Source organism: Pimephales promelas, chromosome 5 (assembly GCF_988280905.1).
Source record: "Pimephales promelas chromosome 5, fPimPro1.hap1.1, whole genome shotgun sequence".
Classification (NCBI taxonomy): Eukaryota; Metazoa; Chordata; class Actinopteri; order Cypriniformes; family Leuciscidae; genus Pimephales; species Pimephales promelas.
This window is the reverse complement of record NC_142773.1, coordinates 7,009,412-7,032,962: the sequence shown is the minus strand read 5'-3', so window position 1 is coordinate 7,032,962 and position 23,551 is coordinate 7,009,412. Positions and strand designations below refer to the sequence as shown.

At 37.2% G+C, this 23,551-nt stretch overlaps 1 protein-coding gene across 1 annotated transcript in view; it reads right to left on the bottom strand.

Moving 5' to 3' along the window:
- cacna1eb (calcium voltage-gated channel subunit alpha1 Eb) overlaps positions 1-23,551 on the bottom strand; it is a 128,118-nt gene that overhangs the window by 11,551 nt on the left and 93,016 nt on the right. The window contains exons 28-40 of the mRNA XM_089130865.1: positions 21,881-22,082; positions 20,308-20,472; positions 20,021-20,131; positions 19,836-19,916; positions 19,503-19,622; positions 17,284-17,349; positions 15,504-15,595; positions 14,456-14,630; positions 12,540-12,667; positions 4,379-4,475; positions 3,339-3,444; positions 1,393-1,500; positions 241-341 (exon numbers count right to left, since the gene is read on the bottom strand). Coding sequence (XP_088986991.1) covers positions 241-341; positions 1,393-1,500; positions 3,339-3,444; positions 4,379-4,475; positions 12,540-12,667; positions 14,456-14,630; positions 15,504-15,595; positions 17,284-17,349; positions 19,503-19,622; positions 19,836-19,916; positions 20,021-20,131; positions 20,308-20,472; positions 21,881-22,082 — 1,552 coding nt within the window. The remainder of the gene's footprint in view (positions 1-240; positions 342-1,392; positions 1,501-3,338; positions 3,445-4,378; positions 4,476-12,539; positions 12,668-14,455; positions 14,631-15,503; positions 15,596-17,283; positions 17,350-19,502; positions 19,623-19,835; positions 19,917-20,020; positions 20,132-20,307; positions 20,473-21,880; positions 22,083-23,551) is intronic.

The window sequence follows — 23,551 nt, the reverse complement described above, 5'->3', positions numbered from 1 at the left end:
AAAACATATTATTGAGAAATTATGAAAAAATGCAAAGCCTTTGCATATACACAAACTAGACAAAACATATAACATCAAAATATGTTTAGAGAAAAATAATGTATTCTAGCAATCACTAAAATGGATCCTCCTGGCCTTTGTCATTGCCTTATTAAGCATGATATGATGAGTAATACAAATTAGTCTAAATGTGAAATGTGCAAAAAACATAATAATAATAATGAAGTCATGTCAGCATACCTGGGCCTCTATCTGCAGCCTCAGCTTCTTAGCTTTGCTCTGCTTAAAGTAATCCATGATCATCATAGATGCATAGATCTTTCCAACGGTCATGTCTGTGTCTGGAAATACACACACACCTCTAGATTAATTAACAGATTAATTTACATTAACCAAACCAACCTTTGAGCAGATACACCAGTTTCATGCTCATGACACTGTTTTAAAATGGAAAGGTGTCATGTAATTCCTCTATATGGAAGTATAGCTGCTATAGTTTGGTTGTGAACAAGGTAGTTCTTGGCACAAATGCAGACAGACATGAATTATTCAGCCATTTTAAAAACTAAACAGAATGCACATCAGAAGGCACATAAATCTTGGCAGCTGGCAAAGGAAGTTTCAAGACACTGACTCCAAGGTTTCAGTAGCTGGAATTGATCATGTTTAGTGGGGGCAGAGCAATAAGCTTGCATGCAGTTCTCTGTCATATAGCACAGCTGCGTTTTATTTTTAATCATTAAAAAAAAAAAAAAAAGATTCTTTTACTGGAGACAAACAGTGGAGTGCAAAAATACCCTTCAAACAAAAGTTAGAAGGTAGTCCAAGATGGTTAAGACCCAATCTGGAGAATACCAGCTAAAGACCAAGTACACATCTCTGAACACGTCAGATCCTCAATTACACTCTGTGTTTACACTGTCTGTCGCTTGGTCCAAATTGTTCTTTTGGTTTCTTTAGGAACGTTTGGATGCATGTCTGACTCCTTTTGACTATCTGAAGTTGGTTAGCTTGCACACTCTCTTTGAAGACTGTGAAGCTACTGATGCTAGTTTCTGTGAAGGGTATTGATGGTCTGCAGTTTCTATTTGTATTATTCTATTTGTATTATTATTATAAGTGTGTGTGTGTGTACAGGTGAAACTCGAAAAGTTATAATTTTGATGACTATGGCTTACAGCTTATGAAACCCCAAATTCAAAATCTCCGAAAATTACATTACAAGAAATCAATAAAAAAATAAATACAGAAATGTCAGCCTTCTGAAAAGTATAATCATGCCTATGTACTGTTTATAGTTATATTTGCTAAATACATTAGTTTCACCTTTTAATTTGAATTACTGAAATACACTCTCTGACCCCTCTATTTCACTTTGCATCTGAGTCTCACCTTTGTTGATGGGTACCAGCAGGTCCAGAGTCTTTTGGGACAGGTGTGGCCAGGTGCAACTTATCTCCTTCTGCAATTCCGTGTCCAACTGTAGCCGGTCCTCGCCCCCTAATAGGAAACATATGGTCTCAAATAAGAGATTAATATAATAGATTATTGAAAATCTTTTGAGAACCTGCATTGACTGTATCCTCATTAAATATAGAGGTAAGTTAAATCTTCCGGGCACTTAGGTAGTGCTGGGATATCTCCCCTATTCCTCTTGTTGTCAGATTGTTGTCTGCAAGAAACCCAGCCTCTTCTCTTTTCAGCATTATTTTGTTTTCTTTGTTTTTCTTGTTTTTCTTTTTGTTCTTATCTGTTTACTTTCTTGCCTGTTCTCCTGGCTCCGACCATGGACCGTTTATCCATCTCTCTCGTTCTCCATGAACTAGCCTGCTGGATTGCCACTGATATAGATTACTTCTTGATACTTCTGTGGTGCTATTTTGTTATTATGGAGCATTTTATATAAAAGAGTGGCCAGAATATTCTACAAATATTCAAATATTCTTGTGTTTGACAGATGCGTCTCGTTCTGTGCCCCAGTTCAGTGGTCAGTAGGGTGGGAATCGTAAGGCACCTCATGATCCAATCTAAATCCAATTTTTGAAGTTACAATCCGATTCCAAAATGATTTTTGATCTACATTTTTTTTCTTTGTATTAATTAGCTCACCGACCTTAAATCTTACATTTATTTGTACATTTAATATTGAATAATATATATATATATATATATATATATATATGTATATATATACATACACATATATTAGGGCTGTCAAGCGATTAATCGCATCCAAAATAAAAGTTTGTGTTTATGTGGGTGCACTGTTTTATGTGGGTGCACTGTGTATAATTATTTTTTGTGTATATATATATATATATATATATATATATATATATATATATATATATATATATATATATATATACAGTATATATATACACACACACACATGCATGTATACTGTATTTAAGAAAAAAAATATTAATTATATATAAAAATATTTATATATGATATAAATTATATATAAATCTATATACAGTATATACATGAAAATATTTCTTAAATATATACAAGCATGTGTGTGTATTTAGATAATTATACATAGTGCACCCACATATATTATATAAACACAAACTTTTATTTTGGATGTGATTAATCGCGATTAATCGTTTGACAGCCCTAATATATATATATACATATATATATATATACATATACACATTTTTTTAACTATTCCAATTAAAAGAAAATATACTATTACAACAATGGTGCCACTTAATAGCGCTATGGCAAGCCGTTTTAGCTTAAATTGTACCCAGCCTTACTTATGGTAATTTCATTTTTACTAGTAAGAATTCAATTAGAAAGCTTTAGCGAAAATTTACAAATAATCTTTAATAGTCATGTCTCCATTGACTTTCATTCATTTTTAACTACAGAGCTCTATAATTGAATTTTGACTAGCAATAATTACAATTACAGAGCTTTCTAATTAAATTATTTCTAGTAAAGAAATGAATTAAAGATATGTATAATTGCAGAGCTCTATAATTGAATTAAAGAGCTCTGCAATTGAGTTGTTACTAGTACGAATTGAATTGTAAAGCTCTCTAATTGAATTGTTGCTTGTAAAAAATGAAATTACGATGAGTAAGGCTGGGTACAATTTAAGCTAAACCGGCTCGCCATATAGCAGGAATGTGTTGTCATGTTGCCGGAAATAGTCATCAGTGTACCAATGTTTAGTGAGACAGGGTCCTTACCAGTGCCCGGATTTGTGCACACCTAGAGAACGGGTTGAGACGCACCCATACAGGTGTGGAACAGTATGAGTGTGAGTAAAGGGAATATTTTTGGGAATACTGTACTTTTTAATCATAAATTCGCATTCTGACCTCTAGCAATTTTGATCTCCAGTGCAGTGCGGATCAGAGACATCAGTGTGGATGTGAAGTGAACCGTCATGTCCTCATCAACTGGCATATTCATCAGCACCAGTCTCTGCCAATAGCAACACAGCAGGGTTGCAAATCTTAATGATCTAAAATGCTCAGATATTTAATTTTTTTTTTTTTAAGTATGCATCCTTAAAGGAGTAGTTCACTTTTTTTTTTTATAAAAATGTTGGTTATAATTTACTCACCCCCATGTCATCCAAGATGTCCATGTCGTTCTTTCTTCAGTTGAAAAGAAATTAAAGTTTTTGATGAAAACATTCCAGGATTTTCTCCATATAATGGACTTACATGGGAACCAAACGGTTCAAGGTCCAAATGAGAGTTTCAGTGCAGCTTCAAAGGGCTTTAAACGACACCAGACGATGAATAAGGGTCTTATCTAGCGAAATGACCCATCATTTCAAAAATAAATAAAAAAGTTTTAGTTTTATAAGCACAAATGCTCGGCTTGCTCTGTTCTGTGATTCATCAAAATGAACAAATCTTTTTTCAAGTCATTTGGTTCATTCAGCGAACGAAATGATTCAAAAAAATTTTCGTTCATTTTGATGAATGAGTTCGAACAGGAGAGTCACGAACGCGCATCACAGAACAGAGCAAGACGAGCGTTTTTTTTAAATGAGCGATCGTTTTGCTTGATAAGACCCTTATTCATCATCTGGTGTCGTTTAAAGCCCTTTGAGCAAATTGCACTGAAACTGTCTTTTGGACCTTGACCCGTTTGGTTCCCATTAAAGTCCATTATATGGAGAAAATCCTGGAATGTTTTCATCAAAAACCTTAATTTCTTTTCGACTGAAGAAAGAAAGACATGGACATCTTGGATGACATGGGGGTGAGTAAATTATCAGCAAAAGTTCATTTTAAAAGTGAACTACTCCTTTAAATATAATTAGTTTTTCTCTGAATTTCAGTAGCACTCAACAATTACAACTATTAAACAATGCAATGAATTTGTCAAGATAAAACTTTTATACCTTGTAGGCAACTTTGGCAGGACACTTCTTTCCCAATCCAAGAGGTGGAGACATGTGGGTTAGCATCTCATACATGGCAGTGTAGTGAATACGGCCACTGGAGGGTAATAAAGCAGAGTTAAATCATGTGAGAATCACAGAAAATTAATGTTGGAAGCAAAAAAAAAAAATCTGACGAATACTTTTGTGTTCCTACAAAACTGGTTTGCATTTAATTTACAGAATGTAATCTCTAATGCACCAACAATTTTTTCCCAATACATTTTGTGATTTTAAAGTAATCTTGAACCTGGTTTCAAAAAGCTCTTCAGTTCCTCTTGCTGAAAAGAAACCAATGCTGCCACACCACCATATATGACTGTGTGGATGGTGATAGCTGTGTTTTGGACTCTATTCATTTGGTGCCAAAGAGCAGCATTACTTTTACTGGATTATACACTTTTCCTCTTATACTGTAAAACTGCAGGAATGAGTTAAATTCAGCCAATGCTACATATGAAGTTAAATGAGTTCATGGAAAATAGTGTGATCATTATGAAAGTGAAATATGAGGGGTATGTTTACAGCAATAGAACATTCATATTTGTATACACAATAAAAATTGAAAATATTTTTCTACTGTTCAGAATTTTTTTTTCAATACAATCTAAAATGCACAGCAAAATATCAAGTTTAAAATCAATAAATACCTTTTCTACTCTATCACTGTTTTATAGACTTCCACAAAAAAAAAGATTCCCAGAAATGTCCATATAAAATACACTCTTAACATTAATGCTTATTCAGAGCATATTCTTTTTGATTATTTGCACACCTGTATATTTGGAGAATATCAAGAGGAAAAAACTTTTCCCTATACTAGGGAAAAGTGCCTATATAATTGCGATCATTGTAAATTACAAAAACATTAAAATATTTTTTTTCATGTACTATGTACTTTTAGAAGCTCCACAGAATGTGTCATTTCTTTTCTAAACATGGTATTTCAACGCATTCTCACCCCAAGGCGTCACTTTTTGACCATGCTTCAATATTTAACACTTTAGGCGCTCTTTAGTGTCAGTTACATGACGCGATCCTACGCCGTCATCTAACTGACGCTAAAGGAAAAGCGTCAGTTATACCCCTTTTCCACCAAAAAAAGAACTGGTTGGGAACTGGTGCTGGTTCAAAGTTGGTTCCGAGTTGGTTCAACTTGCGAACCGCTTCAGAACCTATTTGTTTTTCCACTGACTAGAGCGCCCAGGGAACGACGTCGTTACGTCACTGTGTACGTCGCCATACGTCTTAGCTAGAAACGCTTGCAAGTACATTACTTTCGGATTATCTCAAACTCGTATACCAAGTAAGCTTTAAAAACAATTGAAATATGTAAATCTTTTAATCTTTTCGTTTGATATGTAATTTTTTCTGATAATTTATGTACCCCAGTCTTGTGTCTTTTTTCTTTCCATTTATTTCTTCTATATTGTGACTTTTCTTCTTTGCTTATAATGTCTTCAATAAAAAATTACAAAAATAGAAACGCTTGCGTTAACTTCAAGCATAACAATTACAAAGGCGGACTCCATCGTGTTTCTGCAAATGTTTCTCTTGGCTTTGCGATCCTTTATTATGGTCAGAAAAGATGTTTAGAACACATCTAAACCCGCCCCAGCCCCCGACGTAAGGATGACGTGGTAAAAGAACGGTTCTAGTCCAGCAAAGAGTTGGTGCCGCTTTGGAACCAGTTCTCCTGGCCGAGAACCGGTTCTTTGGCTGTCGAAACACAAAGAACTGGTTTGCGCGGAGGCACCGGCTCCGAACCGGGTCTCAAAATGCTCTGGTGGAAAAGGGGCTTTAGATAACGCGAGTAGGTTTAGGTCTGGGGTAGGGTTACACGCGATCCTAGGGCGTCATCTAACTGACGCTAAAGGGCGCCTAAAGCGTCAGATATTGAACCATGGTCAAAATGCTTCCCAAGGCATCAGTTAGGTGACGCCTTGGGGGTGAGAATGGGCTGAGTATTTGGCTTTGGGCACATCCCTACCATATATCCAGTTTTATAATCTTCTTTTACCACTAATACGACTGTTCTTTATATGTTCGCCTAAACAAACACAATATCAATAAACATTTTGGCAGCCTAGAATAGAATACTAAAATAAATAAACATACAATTAATGAATACAAAAATAAACTGAAATGACAAATGGAAAAAAAAACTAAATTAGAGTTCAAAACTACAGTAATTACAGTACTGTAAAATAGATGAGTGAATTCCTTCTTCCTACTGTACTATTATAATAAAAGTGAGACAAGCTCAGTAAGTAAAATTCTCTTTAAAATCAGTAAACTCAGCTATGTCATTTTTTGACATATTACATTTATTACCTTCAATTGCCCTTTGTGTGAAGTGTAGAGAAATTCACATTAAACTAAAACCATCAGAATAAGACAACAACAAAAGGCTGGCTATCGGTCTTTACCTATCAATGACTAACTAAGCAAGCTGCAACAAAGTTCAAGTCTCTGACTGTAAACACAAACTTAGAGTTAACTACTCTCTATGTGTTTTCAAGACTTGATTAATTAATTCAATGACTACTCGATAATGAAACAGTCAACAATGTTTTTATTATTCATTTGTCAAGTCTTATTGATGTGCATGCTGAACCTTTGTCATGTTTCCATCCAAAGTTGCAAATTTAACTTATGCGCAAAATTGAAGTGAACACTGTGATGAGATTGGTCTGCTGGTTAGTCCATTATCCCATAACATTCTCTGTTTAAGACAGGGAATTGAGGGATTATCTGGTAAATGTGTTTCCATCGTAGTTCAGGTCTTCTTATCAGATAAAAAATGTATCTGCCTCAATTGAGTGCATACGGGTTTTTTATGTGCATTCTTAGAATTTATGTGCAATATTACAAAATGCTCGTAAAAATAGGTGGATAAAAACATACTTGATGTGCTTTGCATTGAAAACCCATCTCTATGAAAAAAAAGTTTGAAAAATGGCCAAAGCGTCCTCAATATACATATGTTAACAATGATTTTCAAGGTCAAGAGATTGTTAAGAGTCAGCCAGACGGAACGTAACTGAGAAATAAATAATTATTGCTGGACAAGGGTAATAAGGGTGTCAAGTCATCTTAATTTATATAGTGCTTTATACAGTAGATATTGTTTCAAAGCAGCTTTGCAGGAATAAATAGGAAAATAAGGATTAAATGATGCCAACAAAGTTCAATTCTGCTGTAAAACAGCTCTAAAAAGAAAATATTGTTAGTGTTGTCATGTTTTGTGTGAACACGTGGCTTATGAGTGGTTTCAGTGTTTTCAGTACTGTGCTGGTTCGTTGTCTAAACCTTGTCTGATATTGCCTCATGTTTCCTGTCCATGCAGAGTCTTGTTGAAGTCTTGCCAACTGTCTTCGGTTGTTTTAATTTTTTACCTAATAAACACCCATCGACCTGCACTTATGTCCTCGCTACTTTCACCTACCCAAACCCTGACAGAACGAATCAGCCATCAGAGGACTCGGCAGAAAATGGGTACCTTCCTCTTTCTATCTCCCTCCAATGGGGCCTCATTGGAGGATCAGATGGTCCAGCTTGTCCGGTACAGCTCGATTTGTCAAAAGGGTCGTAAAATCAAAGACTTTGTCTATGACTTTCTGGCTTTGGTGGATGACTTGGATTACAGCAATAATGTGGACCTCAAAGAGGTTTTTAACACCTGCCTCACAATGCTCTCATCCCTTGGAAGATGGTAAGGCTGGGGTACCTGCCATTCTGGAAATTCGTGTGTCAGTTACACCAGTGTAAGAGGGCAGAGTCCCTTAGTAGCATGAATTTCCACCAAACTGACTGTTCACCCCTTCCAGTCCACTGCAGTCAGTGGAAGCCCCAGCCCTCCAATGACCCCTAAAGAGAGGAGGAGGAAGAACGCCTCCGCTTCATCCGCTACCCTTTGCTGAGTTAAGTGCTGTAGCGCCCCCAGTGGTGACCTAAGTGCCCCCTGAGGCACTAAGTTCCTTGTTACTGCCTTACTCTCATAAATGGAGAAAGAGGAAGAAATTTTCCTCCGCATCACAAGGCCAGGATGCCGTCCCAGAGCCGCTAACTCTTCCAGTCTGAGACACTGAAGCTGTTGCCGTCAGTCCTGCCTTGGCCAAGAGGGTGTTTTTCACTTTTTATTTCACTTTTAGCAACTTTTAGTTGCTGTCCTGCGTGCCTGGGCAGCACACACCTTAAGACTGGGCAGCTTCCTCCAGCCCTTTTGGTACCAACCCTGAGAAAAGGGAAGGACGCCGTTCCTGAGAAGCCTATCCCAGGGCGACCAACTTTCCCTGTCTCAGCCACTGAGGCTGTTCCTGTCAGGCCTGCCTTGGCCAAGAGGGTGATTTTCACTTTTTATGCAGTTGCTATCCTGTGTCTGGGCAGCACACAGCTCAAAAATGGCCGCCTCCAGTCCTTATGGCACCCCGGATGCCATCCCTGAGCTGCCTGCTGTTGTTTCAGAGCCGAGGAGGCCATCCTAAAGCAGCCGCTGTTGTCCCAGAGCCGTCCGCTCTATCAGAAACTGCTATGGAGGACGTCCCAGAGCTGTCTGCTCTCACAGAAACAGCCAAGGAGGCCATTCCAGAGTGTCTTGCACTGCCTGCTCCAACAAAATTCCCTGCACCAACATGGCTCTCAGGCAGGAATCCAAACCTGTCGAAGTCTACCTGGTCTGTTCCTCCATCACCGCCGTGGCCCTCATCCAGGAATCCAGACCCATCGGAGTCCCCCTGGTTCGTCCCTCCGGTACTGCCCTGGCCCTCTTCCAGGACTCTAGCCCTGCCTGAGCCTTTCTGGCTAAGCCCTCCCATCCCTCCCTGGTCTCTGCATCATGGATTGTCATGATGGCCGTCTTGTGTTTTCTGTTGGTGAGTTGTCATGTTCATATCTTGTTTTTTGTGTTCCTCCTTGGGGATGCCAGGTGGTGTCCCTTTAGAGGAGGGGTAGTATCAGGGATCAGTTTTGTTGTGACAGATACGACAAAACAGGAGTGTCAGGGCTCTGTGTGCCTTGTTTCGTTTAGTTTCATGTCATGTTTTGTCTTGGGCAGCTTGTGTTTACACATGGCTTATCATGTGTTTCCTTGTGCCATGTGCTCTCCTGTCGATAGTCTAGCCCCTCCCATCTTGTTATCTGATTATTGATTCATTTGCCCCACCTCTCCTCTCTCGTTACCTGCTTTGTTTGCTCTCCCTATTTATTCTGCTTGTGTTTTCATTCCAGGGCTGGTTCATCGTCTAAATCTTGTCTGGTGTTGCCTCATGTTTCCTGTCCATGCTGAAGTCTTGCCACCTGTCTTGTTTTTCCTACGGGGTAGTTTTTGTTTGTTTTTGTTAAAAAAAATACTATTTTTTGCCATTATTCTCTGCATGTTATCTGAAGATCTGGCAGGTTGGATGGGGACTGTTGGTGGACAGCCCTTATAAGGTTTCTCCTAAAGATTATTTATGATTGGGTTCAAGTCCAAGCTCTGGGCTGGGTCACTCAAGGACATTCACAGAGTAGTCAAAAAGCCACTCTTGCATTGTCTTAGTTGTGTGCTTAGGGTCATAGTCCTTTTGTAAGGTGGAACTTCTGGCCAGTCCGAGTTTCTGAATGCTCTGGACCAGGTTTTCATTAAGGTTATCTCTATATCTTGCTCTGTTGAGCTTTCCGTCTACCCTGACGAGTCATCCAGTCCCAGTCGCTGAAAAACACCCCCACAGCATGATGCTGCCACCACACTTAACCATTGGGATGGAATTGTGCAGATGATGAGCAGTGCCTGGTTTCCTCCAGACATGACACTTGGAACTGAGGTTCATCAGACAAGATATTATTGGTTCACACAGTCCTTTAGGTGTTTTTTTTGCAAATTCCAAGTGTCACATTGACATTTGTCCATCTTTCTCCCGTCTCAATATATGATCATGGAGTTCAACCAGAGTGACCACCTTGGTCACCACTTTTACCAAAGACCCTTCTCAATCGATTGCTCAGTTTGTCCAGCTTTAGGAAGAGTCCTGTTTGTTCAGAACTTCTTCCATTAAGGATAAGCATTAAACATTTATTTTATAGTCGTCTCCAGATGTGTGTATTGACAAAATTCTGTGTTTGAGCTCTGTAAGCCATTCCTTTGACCGGATGGCTTGGTTTTTACGCTTTTCTACTGCCTGGTACGGCTCGGCTCGCTTTACTTTGACTCAGTTTTCTTTTCCAAAAGAGAGCTGTACCGAACCAGTCCATGCAGTGGAAAAGGGCCATTAGCTGTTATTGACAGGTGTGTGCCTTTCCAAATCATGTCCATTCAATTGAATTTGTCATAGGGTAACTCAAGTCAAAGTGTAGAAACATTTCAAAGATGATCCAGTGAATGCTCAGGAGCTATATTTCAAGTGTCCCAGATAAGGGTATGAATACTTATGCAATGTAATTGTTTCAGTTTCTTATTTTGTTAAATTTGTAAAGTTATCACAAATCTGTATTTTGCTTTGCCATTATGGTGTATGGAGTGTAGATTGATGTGAAACAAATTAAGGGGTACAAATGCTTTTGCAAGGCACTGTATTGGTGTCAAACCACTTTTAATGCTCAAGCTCTAGCAGGATGGATTCTGATTGGCTGTCAATGTTTGTATTGTTCATCAGCTGAAAAAGGTATGGTTTATCTGTGTCACTATTATTATAGTTGTGGTGTGGACTCTGCTTTTCTTTTATTTTTAGAACAATTTTTAAAATGATATCTTTATCGCTATTGTTATCGTCCTTGGTGTAAATGCAGCTTAAGTTCTGAAAACAAATTCTGTCAGACAGATTTAGTTTGAGGATTGAGGAACTGCCTAGTTTAGATTTCAATCCACAATTAGTCAGTTCAGTGGGACGTTTCTGCATAACATCTCTAGTTCTTACCAGAGATTTTATATTATCTTCCCTTTTTCCACATAATGTAATGTATAGCATAGCCTACATTTACAGATTCATAGTTTTAATAGCCCTCAGTTTGCAGTTGGAAGAAAACATAAGGCAGGATGCTGGATAAAGTATTTCAAATACAAATAGATAAAAAAATTATCCAGTTCATATTGTCCAATTAATCAAACAAACAAGTAATCAACAGGATTATCAGAAAAATATAAATCCTTAGTTGCAGCCCTAACATTAAAACACGTTGTTTGATACATGCTAACACCACAAAGAAGGATGTTAGGGTAGGCACGTACAAACCCACCTTTCTTTGAACAATCGAGGCCCTGTCTTCCTTAATGCGCCTTTTCATCTGACATGACATCATCCTTCCCTTGAAAGCCTGTAAACAGAAGGATGTGGCCTTCAGCTTTACTTAAAGGGGACACTCCTTTTTTTTAATCAAAGTCATCCACTGGCTTCGCTAAATTTGAGAAATTCCATTTAAATTCCAGTCTTGCAGAATGCAACTATAACTGCCAGATCTTCTTTCATTTGCCTAAAATAATTTTAGACTTTCTAAGCATCGGCATTCTGATGTCTAATAATTTTTCACTTGAGGCCAGTCTGAATAAACAGCACAAGCAAGTCCTGATTGCACAAAGCAATACAGCTTAATTTGTGTTCCGGCAGCGCATAGAAGTCCCCATCTGAGAATTTCAACAAATTTCACCACCACAAAACTGAAAACATCTGCCCGTGTCCAAAGCAGTGAGTGAGCAATGTAGCCAAATGTTCTTTGCATACTAATCAACTTAATTTGATTCAAGCACAAAAAATTAAGCCGTCACAACAGTCGCAAACAACCATTGAAGCTGAACAAATACCAAAATAAAACTACAGATCCACTCCTCCATGGGTTCTGCTTGAGGTTTCATCCTATATCTCCTTTTCATGCAAGTTTTATTCTTTTTTATGTACGTTTTCCTTGCCCAGGACTTAGAGACCTAGAACCTTTGCATATTCCTAACTACTGTTAAAACTACTGAACTGAGTCACATCTGAATGAATAAACCAAAGTGAAATTAAATGGGAACATGATTGTGGATGTTAATGAGCAGCGGTTCCTAGTGATGTGCCTCTATGCGTATGGCAGTAAGAACAGTGACAATCATTAACATTTTTTATTATAGTATTCCAGTAGTTACAGTTACAGGTGATCTGTTTGTGCTTACCATGCTGCTCGGTCATATTCCCCCCAGATGCGCACAAACTCGTCCAGGTGGTGAGGTCCAAGAATGGACGAGTCTCGTGTCAAATACTCAAAGTTGTCCATAATCACAGCCACAAACAGATTCAGCATCTAAAGGACAAATAAAGGTGCAAAATTTTAGATGTAGGCCAAGTGAAAAAATGTCAGTAATTTATTATTAAAATATCTATGGACCCTTTCACATTTCCAGGGCTCTCTGAAGCGGAGGTCCACAGCAAATAATTTTGGCCCATTTGTCCAATAGCAAAAGATAAAATCAAAGAAAGTGATTCAATAACTTTCCAAAAAGGGATAATATTACAGTTTTATATCAGTCGCAGAATTAGAAACACTCATGCAGCAGCATTATCTAGTTTTCTGAAATGTAATGCCAAGGTAATATAACACAAAGTACAGTGTTATAAATTTGTATTAACTTTAAAAAAAGTGAAAATATAACCAAGTAACTAATATTAGGTTTAATACTAAGTATAAGGATGAGTATGTTAAGATGTTTCAGTGGATAAGCTCTGCCACCCCTTAATCTAGCCACATGTGCTTTCGTTGTGTAAAGATATATTTATAAAGAACTCATGTGACTGAGAGATGCACATGAGAAAATGATGAAGCATTTCGAATGTTCTACGTGACACTCTTTTTTCGCACTTAACTAATTCACACCCACAAATCAAGGCACTTATTATAACCTCTTAAAAAAGAGGTTGTTTACTACAAATATTGTTGGCTTTTATGACTAATTGCTTTCTTCTAATTTCAGAAGATAGTAGACATCCCAAAATATCATTAGGTTTATTAGTTTTACCCTTATTTTTGAGTACTTTGAACTTGAGTAAAAATGGCTCAGTCTACCCCACTTTCCCATTTACATTTTAGCCCCTAGCTGTCACCCCCCTTTTTGAAAATTGGGGTTAAAATGCACTATACAAACTTTGTAATTCAGGAATGCTTTGGAATATATTTTGGAATATATATATATATATATATATATATATATATATATATATATATATATAAATTTGGTCTTGTTTTAAAGAAAACTCTCAGCAGATTATTGCTGAAGTAAAAACACTTCAAAAAATGAATTTGTGAAAAGATTATGGAAGTTTAAATTTACAGTAAATCAAATATACTGTAGTATATATATTTTTTTATATAAAATATATATTGTACAAAATATTTTTTACTCTAAAATTACTATAAAATCAAAGCCATAAATCTAACCAAGTGCTGTTCGTTCCAAATTTGAAGTTGATATCACAAAAATTGAAGTTCCCATGAGATTTTGTTTAGGCGTAGTACCAAAAACAGCCACCGGGAGCCATTGAATTCCATTTAATTTAGTTGTATACATCCTGCCTAAAATTAATACATTTCTGTCCAAATATCAATTTTGTCACAAAATTTGGAATCTTGAGACTCAGACCTTTCTGACGATGTGTTTTGTCAAGATTAGAAAAGGTTTTGATCATAAATTATGAAATATAATGATGGCCAAAAGGGGAGGAGCCTGATGGTAAGAGCCTGATGGTTTCTATGGTAACGCAACGTTCAATTATAAAACAGTTTTCACACAATGAATTCTAAGTTTATAAGCTTTCAAATGATCCCTAATTTATGATAACTACTAAAATATGTAATATGACAGTTAAGGGGTTAGCCTTTACTTTGCATAAACGGCCACTGTGTCTTTACAACTTAGTTTGACCAACTAGCAGTGAACCGATGTGTAATCCATCTTACAAGGATACAATCTACCTTCTTATGTAACTGACTTTACTACCTATCTTGAAGCAAACATTTAGATGACTAACTTTTAAGACTAGTCTAAGCAGTTTATGCAACTGGCCACTGCTGGATAACATGTTGATGAACTCTTACCAAAAATGAGCTGAAAAAGATGAAGGAGACAAAATAGAAATAGGCAAAGTCAGTGCCACAGCCCCCTTCATGGTCTGGAGAAGTGAAAGGTGGTACTATTGAAGGGTCCGGTTCACACTCCTTCCCTTCAAGACATGAGAGCATGATCTCTTGCCAAGACTCTCCAGTGGCACTTCTGCAAGAAGCAAAGTATTATATTTACCCAGGAATAAAGCCAAACATTAGAATGAAACACCTCTTAATTAAAGGATTAGTTCACCCAAAAATGACAATTCTGCCTTTATTTACTCACCCTCCTGATGTTCCAAAGAAGAATTTTTAAGTCTTCATACAGTTTTTATACTGTTCGAAAACAGTTCATAGTGCCCACAATTGTCCAAAAGGACAAAATATATCGTAAAAGTAAAAAAAAATGTGGTCTTGTTCTTTGTGTGAAGAACTATTTTTTTTTTTATCCCTTTCCATAATCCTTTAATGGTACTTTTTAGTATGTTTCAGTGAAAAGTATTATAATTTTGGGGTGAACTAAAATGAAAAGTCAACCTTACAGCTTATATCATATTTGGGAACCATGGTATTTTTAACGCTAAATTTCACTAAAGAAGAATACAATATAATAATGTGCCCCCAATGGCTTCATTTATCGTTTCATTATGCCATATTCAGTCTAATTCAATATACAATTGAAATTTCTACATCATAAACATTTTAAAATTGTTTTATTGGTCACACTTTACAGTAGATTATCAATTCAATTCAATTCTCAATAACTAACTATTAGTTATGACTTTTGCCTCAATAAACTAATAATTACTGCTTATTAATGGTTAGTAAGTTAAGTTTAGGTGTTGGGCAGAGTCAAGGGATCTAGAATATGGTCATGCAGAATAAGGCATTCATATGTCCTTTACTAATAAACAGCCAATATTCTAGTAATATGCATGCTAAAAAGCAACTAGTTAATAGTGAGAACTGTACCCTAAAGTTTAACCAATGTCAAATGTCCATATTTTTAAATACATTTTCTCTCAGTGTTTTGTGATCTTACCTAAAGAGCAGCATCAAGGCACCAAAGAATGTCTTGAAATTGTTGTGTTGATTAATGTGGCTTTCATCAGTCAATTTAATATTCCCAAACACCTAAAGAATGAAGAAGATATTACAGTGTCATGGTTCTGTTCAGTTAGTTTCATTTTCATGGACTTTTAGTTAGTTTTTCCTTCTTTGTCTTAGTTTCCCGCCACTCATTTGTCTCCTTTATTACCGTGATTATGAGTTCTGTGTTTCAGCTGTGTTTGATTTATCATCTTGTTTGTGTTTGCTTTAATAGTTGTACCCTTACAGTCACTCTTTGTCTGGTCACGTCTATATTTGTGGTTGTGTTTTGTTTGCCTGCCTGTTTGGATTTCCTTCTAAGTTGATTATTAAAGACTTTATTAAAGATGGATAAAACTCCTTCAAAAGCAGAGGAAGGCGTGGACAACACAGGAAGCAGACCACCTAATTGAACTTGTAAATGCTGAATGGAGGAAGAACATGCTAAAAAAGGAGCATTTGAGGATTCTTCAGTCAATGCTCTCTCACCACTCAATCGACTCCAAAAAGAGACTGCAACTGTTAGAGTGGACACCTCCTAAGCACAGTCAACGTATGAGGAGTCAGACATCCTCTCCCCAAGTGGTGCCAATGGACTCACTTCTGAATGAACATCTCTCTGTCCAATCATCACTGTCAAAAAGGCAAAAGCAATCAAGCCATTCTCCAGGTTAGCCTACGAAGGAATCTCCATTTCTGGAAAGAGTAAGGACGAATGAATTTCAAAGTGCGAGAGTCTGAAGATCTGCTAGAGCAGACTGGAAAGATATGGGTTACAGGAATGCTGAAAAAAGATCTGATAAAGCACTGAGCGAGGTAGTAACAGGAAGAACGATTGAGTTGATTAGGAAACTGCTCCAATCACCTCTGAGGCAACAATTTTTAAATCACCATATAGGCTGAAAGATCAAATGAATGGCTCTCCAGTGGTTGAGTCTACATCTGAGAGAAGAGTGGAAGAGTTACAGACTACAACCAAGAAAATGTTGGAAAAGGCGATGGAAAGTTTGGAACTTTACAAGCAGCATATTGAGGATTAGCCGATGACTTTATGGTAGATGATGGCCATAAGCTTACCATCCTTGATGTATCCATAGTAGCGGGTTGATATAAGATTTAAGTTGAAGATTGGAAAATCCTGGTCCCCAGACAACGTTTTAAGTTTTCAATTAAGTTAATGACTGACACCACCGCACTGATTCAACACCACCCAGTGATCATGTCAAGTCTGACCAAGCGAGACCTGTCTGACCTCTGTCTACTAACAATTGTTGGATCATGAAAATGCTATGATCTTTTTACACGAGGAACTGCAATAGCAGCAATAACCTTGCCACAGCTCACTATTAGCACCTCTTTGGGCGCCTCAAGTGGAATTCCATCTCTACCACTATGATGAATTGATTACTTGTCAATAGATGAGAACAGACAAAGGACTGAGTTATGCATGTAACAGCTATTCCCAGAAGGAGGAAAACAAAGTACATCATGATTATGGGACATCACACTCTTGTGTGAAAAACTAAAGACCCCTCTATTGGTACGTTTTGGTCGATGGGATTACGGTGTTGTACTGAGTATACAGACTGATTAGAAGCAAAGAAAACAGGAACTACGAAATGAAATAAAATTCAAAATAAGAGTCTTAGGACACAAAAAACACAGGCAAGAAATGACATTTGTAAAGTTTACATTTTCGACAACAGCCATGCATATTGGTGTGAAAAACGTACCTGCATGCCAATAATGGCGTAAATGAAGAAAAGCATGGCAATGAGGAGGCAAACATATGGAAGAGCCTGAAACAAGAAGAGATTCAACATGTTAAACATCACATAAAGATTCAGATTCTATACAGACAAAACAGTCAATTACTTCCTTTCTAGTCATTTATGACACCTGGAAATTTTTTTTACCTTTACAAATAATTTTACATACAGTGCCCTCCACAATTATTGGCACCCCTGTTTAAGATGTGGTTGAGGACTTTTAAAAATTCTCCCTTTTTTTTAAACAACATAGAACCCAAATGCAAAAAAAAGAGAAAAATCCAACCTTTTATTTAAGTACATTACTTTGGTGGTAAAAAAAAATGTAAAAATTTAGAAAAATAAAAACTTCAAATCCTGTGTCCCACAATTATTGGCACCCCTAACAATTCCGCTGAAAAATGTAATTGATTTTTTAAAAAATATATATTTTCTGTAGTTGCTAATGTTGGTCAGGATATCTAGGAACTTTTAATTAGTAATTCATGACTTCCTATTTCCCTGGGGTATAAATATGACATGACACAGAGGCCTAATTCTCTTACCCATTTGTCAACATGGCAAAGACAAGAGAACACACCATTCAAGTAAGCCAGATGTGTGATGACCTTTATAAGTCAGGCAATGGCTACAAGAAAATAGCCACTCACCTTATCTTGCCCGTATCTAAAGTTAGAGGAATCATTAAGAAGTTTAAAACAACAGGAACAGTGACAAACAAGGCTGAAAGAGGTCCCAAGTTTATCTTGCCACAACGCACTGTGAGGAGGATGCTAAGAAAAGTAAAAAAAAGTCCTAAGCTCACTGTCACAGAATTGCATCAAATAGTGGCATCTTGGGGTCACAAAATCTCCAAAACAACCATCAGATGCTTTCTACATGCCAACAAGATGTTTGGGAGGCATGCTAGGAAAAAGCCTTTTCTCACTAACACTGACAAACGTAAACGTCTGGAGTTTGCCAAGCGGTACTGGGACTTTATCTGGGATCGTGTGCTTTGGTCGGATGAGACTAAGATTGAGCTTTTTGGCAACAAACACTCTAAGTGGATCTGGTGTAGAACAAAAGATGTGTATGCCGAAAAGTACCTCATGCCCACTGTGAAGTATGGTGGAGGATCTGTGATGCTGTGGGCCTGTTTCTCTTCCAAAGGCCCTGGGAACCTTGTTAGGGTGCATGGCATTATGAACGCTTTGAACTACCAGGACATTTTAAATAAAAACCTGATGGCCTCTGCCAGAAAGCTGAAGATGGGTCGTCATTGGGTCTTTCAGCAGGATAATGATCCAAAACGTGTGGCAAAATCTACACAAAAATGGTTCAGTCACAAACTCAAGGTCCTCCCATGGCCATCTCAGTCCCCAGACCTCAATCCAATCGAAAACCTGTGGGGTGAGCTAAAGAGGAGAGTGCACAAGAGAGGGCCCAGGATACTGGATGATCTAGAAAGATTTTGCAAAGAAGAATGGTCAAAGATCCCTCTCTCTGTGTTCTTCAATCTTGTGAAATGTTATAGGAGGAGATTAAGTGCTGTCTTGTTGGCAAAAGGGGGTTGTAAAAAGTATTAACATCAGGGGTGCCAATAATTGTGGGACACATGATTTGAAGTTTTTATTTTTTTAAATTTTAATTTTTTTTTTACCACCAAAGTAATGTACTTAAATAAAAGGTTGGATTTTTCTCTTTTTTTGCATTTGGATTCTATGTTGTTTAAAAAAAAAGGGAGAATTTTTAAAAGTCCTCGACCACATCTTAAACAGGGGTGCCAATAATTGTGGAGGGCACTGTAGATAGCTGGGTGGATTTGTAGTTGTCTTGACTGATTTAAATGATTTTTGTAAAAATCCACATTATGATGGACAGGCACTGGATTGTGAGAATATATTTTATCCTACACAAACAATTTTTAGTCCATTTTGTTGTTGTAGTTGTTGTTGTTGAGCTGAACCAAACTATATATATAAAAGTCATGAAAAAAATAAAATAAATTATATATATATATATATATAATTTATTTTATTTTTTTCATGACTTTTCTAAGACTTCTATGACTAAAATGTTGGAAATTTCTATACATTTTCCAGACCTGTAAATAACATTTGTAAAATTACTTGGGTTTATTTTCTTCAGGTTTTTCATGAGCATGAAGGACAGTGATGCATTTAGTGCAAAAGTAATTTTACCTTGAAGGACTGAACAAACGTCCACAGCAGAATCCGTATTGTGTAGCCTTGTCTCAACAGTTTAATGAGTCTAGCTGCCCGGAAGAGCTTTAGAAAACTCATATTGATGGTGTTCACAGACTAAATCGAAAGAGAGAAGAAAACAATTGTGTACTTGTGCCAAAGGTTACTTGATAAGTCAATTTATCTTTTTTTAATGATTTTTAAAAAATAAATATATATTTTTAGAAAAGTAGTTAAAAAGAGGGGGTCCAGAGCTAGCAAACCCTAGCGACAGCAGTGTTACACACTCTTTAATTCATATTCAGACCCATACATGTGAAATATTCCTACCTGTAAATCTACCACAATTTCAGTTATACTCCCCAGCACTGTGATAAAATCAAAGATGTTCCATGTATCACGGAAATAGTTCTGTGAGTGAAAACAATGAACAAGTAAATCAATTCAAATACATTATAGATGTATTCTCCTTTGAAGGACACTCATTAACATCAATGTGATGTGATTAAACTCACTATGAATCCAAAGGCCATGATCTTTAAGATGCATTCCAGAGAGAAGAGCACAGTGAACGCTGTGTTGAGGTGCTTCAGGACAACGTCGTAGGCAGCTGGCGCAGAGTGGTACTGAGAAGTGTGAAGGTTATCAGATCAGATATGCTGTATACACCTCAAAGGATTATATTTCAGATATTTCAGCAAGTTCAAGACCAATTAATGGGCATTAACAGCAACATAAAATTTTAGAATTACATTTAAATGAACATAATTCTTTCCAAGTCATTGCATTTGGAAAGTTATACCTTCATCATGAGCACTACTGTGTTGAGTGCAATCATGACTAGAACCGTGTACTCGAATGATGGCGACACCACAAAGTGCCACAATCGGTACTGGAGGGTCTGCCTGTTCTGAGGCATATATCTTGTTAGGGGTTTTGCGCTGATAGTAAAGTCAATGCATGCCCGCTGGAAGAGTGAGATAAGAAAGCAGTGAAGGAATATGCAGGTTAGTATGGAATATACGTATACACTCACAACATGGAATATACGTATACACTCACCTAAAGGATTATTAGGAACACCACACTAATACTGTGTTTGACCCAATTTCGCCTTCAGAACTTCCTTCATTCTACATGGCATTGATTCAACAAGGTGCTGAAAGCATTCTTTAGAAATGTTGGCCCATATTGATAGCATAGCATCTTGCAGTTGATGGAGATTTGTGGGATGCAACATCCAGGGCACGAAGCTCCCGTTCCACCACATCCCAAAGATGCTCTATTGGGTTGAGATCTGGTGACTGTGGGGGCCATTTTAGTACAGTGAACTCATTGTAGTGTTCAAGAAACCAATTTGAAATGATTTGCGCTTTGTGACATGGTGTGTTATCCTGCTGGAAGTAGCCATCAGAGGATGGGTACATGGTGGCCATAAAGGGATGGACATGGTCAGAAACAATGCTCAGGTAGGCCATGGCATTTAAATGATGCCCAATTGGCACTAAGAGGCCTAAAGTGTTCCAAGAAAACATCCCCCACACCATCACACCACCACCACCAGCCTGCACAGTGGTAACAAGGCATGATGGATCCATGTTCTCATTCTGTTTACGCCAAATTCTGCCTCTACCATCTGAATGTCTCAACAGAAATCGAGACTCATCAGACCAGGCAACATTTTTCCAGTCTTCAACTGTCCAATTTTGGTGAGCTCTTACAAATTGTAGCCTCTTTTTCCTATTTGTAGTGGAGATGAGTGGTACCCGGTGGGGTCTTCTGCTGTTGTAGCCCATCCGCCTCAAGATTGTGTGTGTTGTGGCTTCACAAATGCTTTGCTGCATACCTCAGTTATTTCAGTCAAAGTTGCTCTTCTATCAGCTTGAATCAGTCGGCCCATTCTCCTCTGACCTCTAGCATCAACAAGGCATTTTCGCCCACAGGACTGCCGCATACTGGATGTTTTTCCCTTTTCACACCATTCTTTGTAAACCCTAGAAATGGTTGTGCGTGAAAATCCCAGTAACTGAGCAGATTGTGAAATACTCAGACCGGCCCGTCTGGCACCAACAACCATGCCACGCTCAAAATTGCTTAAATCACCTTTCTTTCCCATTCTGACATTCAGTTTGGAGTTCAGGAGATTTTCTTGACCAGGACCACACCCCTAAATGCATTGAAGCAACTGCCATATGATTGGTTGATTAGATAATTGCATTAATGAGAAATTGAACAGGTGTTCCTAATAATCCTTTAGGTGAGTGTATATAAAAAAGCTTGATGCATAATTCAATCTATTGGATATTGAGGTCATATATTTGGCTTTTTACTCACTGCATGTTGCATACATTCATTGCATATGAATGTATATTCACCTCATTTTTCTCCAAGTTGCACTCCTCCATCATTTTGTCACCCTGCTCCTGGAATGTGATTATGATGAGGGCAACAAAGATGTTGACAAAAAAGAACGGAAAAACCACAAAGTATACGACATAGAAAATGGACATCTCCATTCGGTTTCCTCTGCTTGGGCCGTGGTTTTCTTCAGTGACATCCACCGAGTGTTGAAGAACTCTGTAGAAAGCAGGGATATGAACAAATAATGCATGAATCCAATGAATTCAGCCAATAATGAAAGTCATCTTTGACCATTCATAATTGCAGCAGTATTATTGATTTGACTGATCCGACACTATCGGATGAGAACTGAGCTGAATTGAACTCAACTCAATTCCATAATTGAGAAAACTTACACCATTCTTGAACCAAACTAATCTACCCTGAACTGGCTTCAGTTAAACCCTTGTGCATCCTTGTGGACATTTTTGTCCTTTTTTTAGTTTTGTTTTTTTGATCACTTTGCCTGTGTTAAAGCTAACAGCAAAAAACTTGGCACAGGTGTGTATTTTTATTGGAATTTTACTATTTCACCGTCATTTTCTTAAAAAAATATTTTTTGCATTAGGTACAAAAAATACTCCCTCTCAGCACCTTTTGGACAAAAATGTCCCCATTGAAACCCATTAAAACTGCCATTTTTAATCCCCGGTTCAGTTAACTATAAAATTATGCAATCTTTGTTAAGAGGCTTTCATTCTGATGGCAAGGCTTCAAATTTGTATTTTTTTTTTTTACTATTTTTTATCAGATGGTGCCATTTTTTTTTAAGTTTGGCCTATAAAACAAATATGGCTTTATTCCTGTTTTCTGGTTCGGCATACTACAGAGCCAACTGGATAAATTATGCAACAATATTTGTGTGGGTGTGTTGGTATGGATGTCAGAGTGTGGTTAGTATGTGTGTTATAAAAAATATGTGTGTGTGTGTGTGTGCGCATGTGTGTGTTTGTAATACTGAGAGAGAAAAACTGCAAATTCAAATCCAATCACTGTGAGCTCCAGTGGGGTTTTGCTGAAAATATGTTACTACGCCCAAACAAACTGTTACTGAAAGCTCATTTTTTGAGATATCAACCTCAAATTTGGAACACAACCTATTTAGATTTATGGCTTTGATTTTATTGCAGTTTTGAGTTCAACCTGATTTATAAAATATATATTTTATATAAAATATTTTTTATAAATAATTTTCATAAACTTATACCTATATAACTTTTTTTTGGATTTACTTATTATTATTTTTTTTACTTCAGCAATAATCTGCAAAGGGTCTTCTTTAAAATGATACCAAAATTAAGTCTGTGCTCCAAAGCGTCACATTTTTATGACAGTTTTTTGACATGGACATTTTTGTCCTCTTTTTACCTATGTGTAACTTTTTTTAATTGATGCACAAGGGTTAAAGAAATGGCACTATTGTCTTTTTAGAGCTATTTTACTACAGAATTTAATTCTGTTTGCATCGTTGATCATTACTTCCATGTTTATCACTGTAAAGCTCTATTGTATAAATCACAGTCTTTAATAGAGGTCAGATTTTAGTAAGTCAAATCTGCAGCTTCTTGCTTCTTCATAGACATGCTACTCAACCCAAAGTGAATTTATCAATGACACATTGTTTTCCTGGTCTTTTCAAACACCAA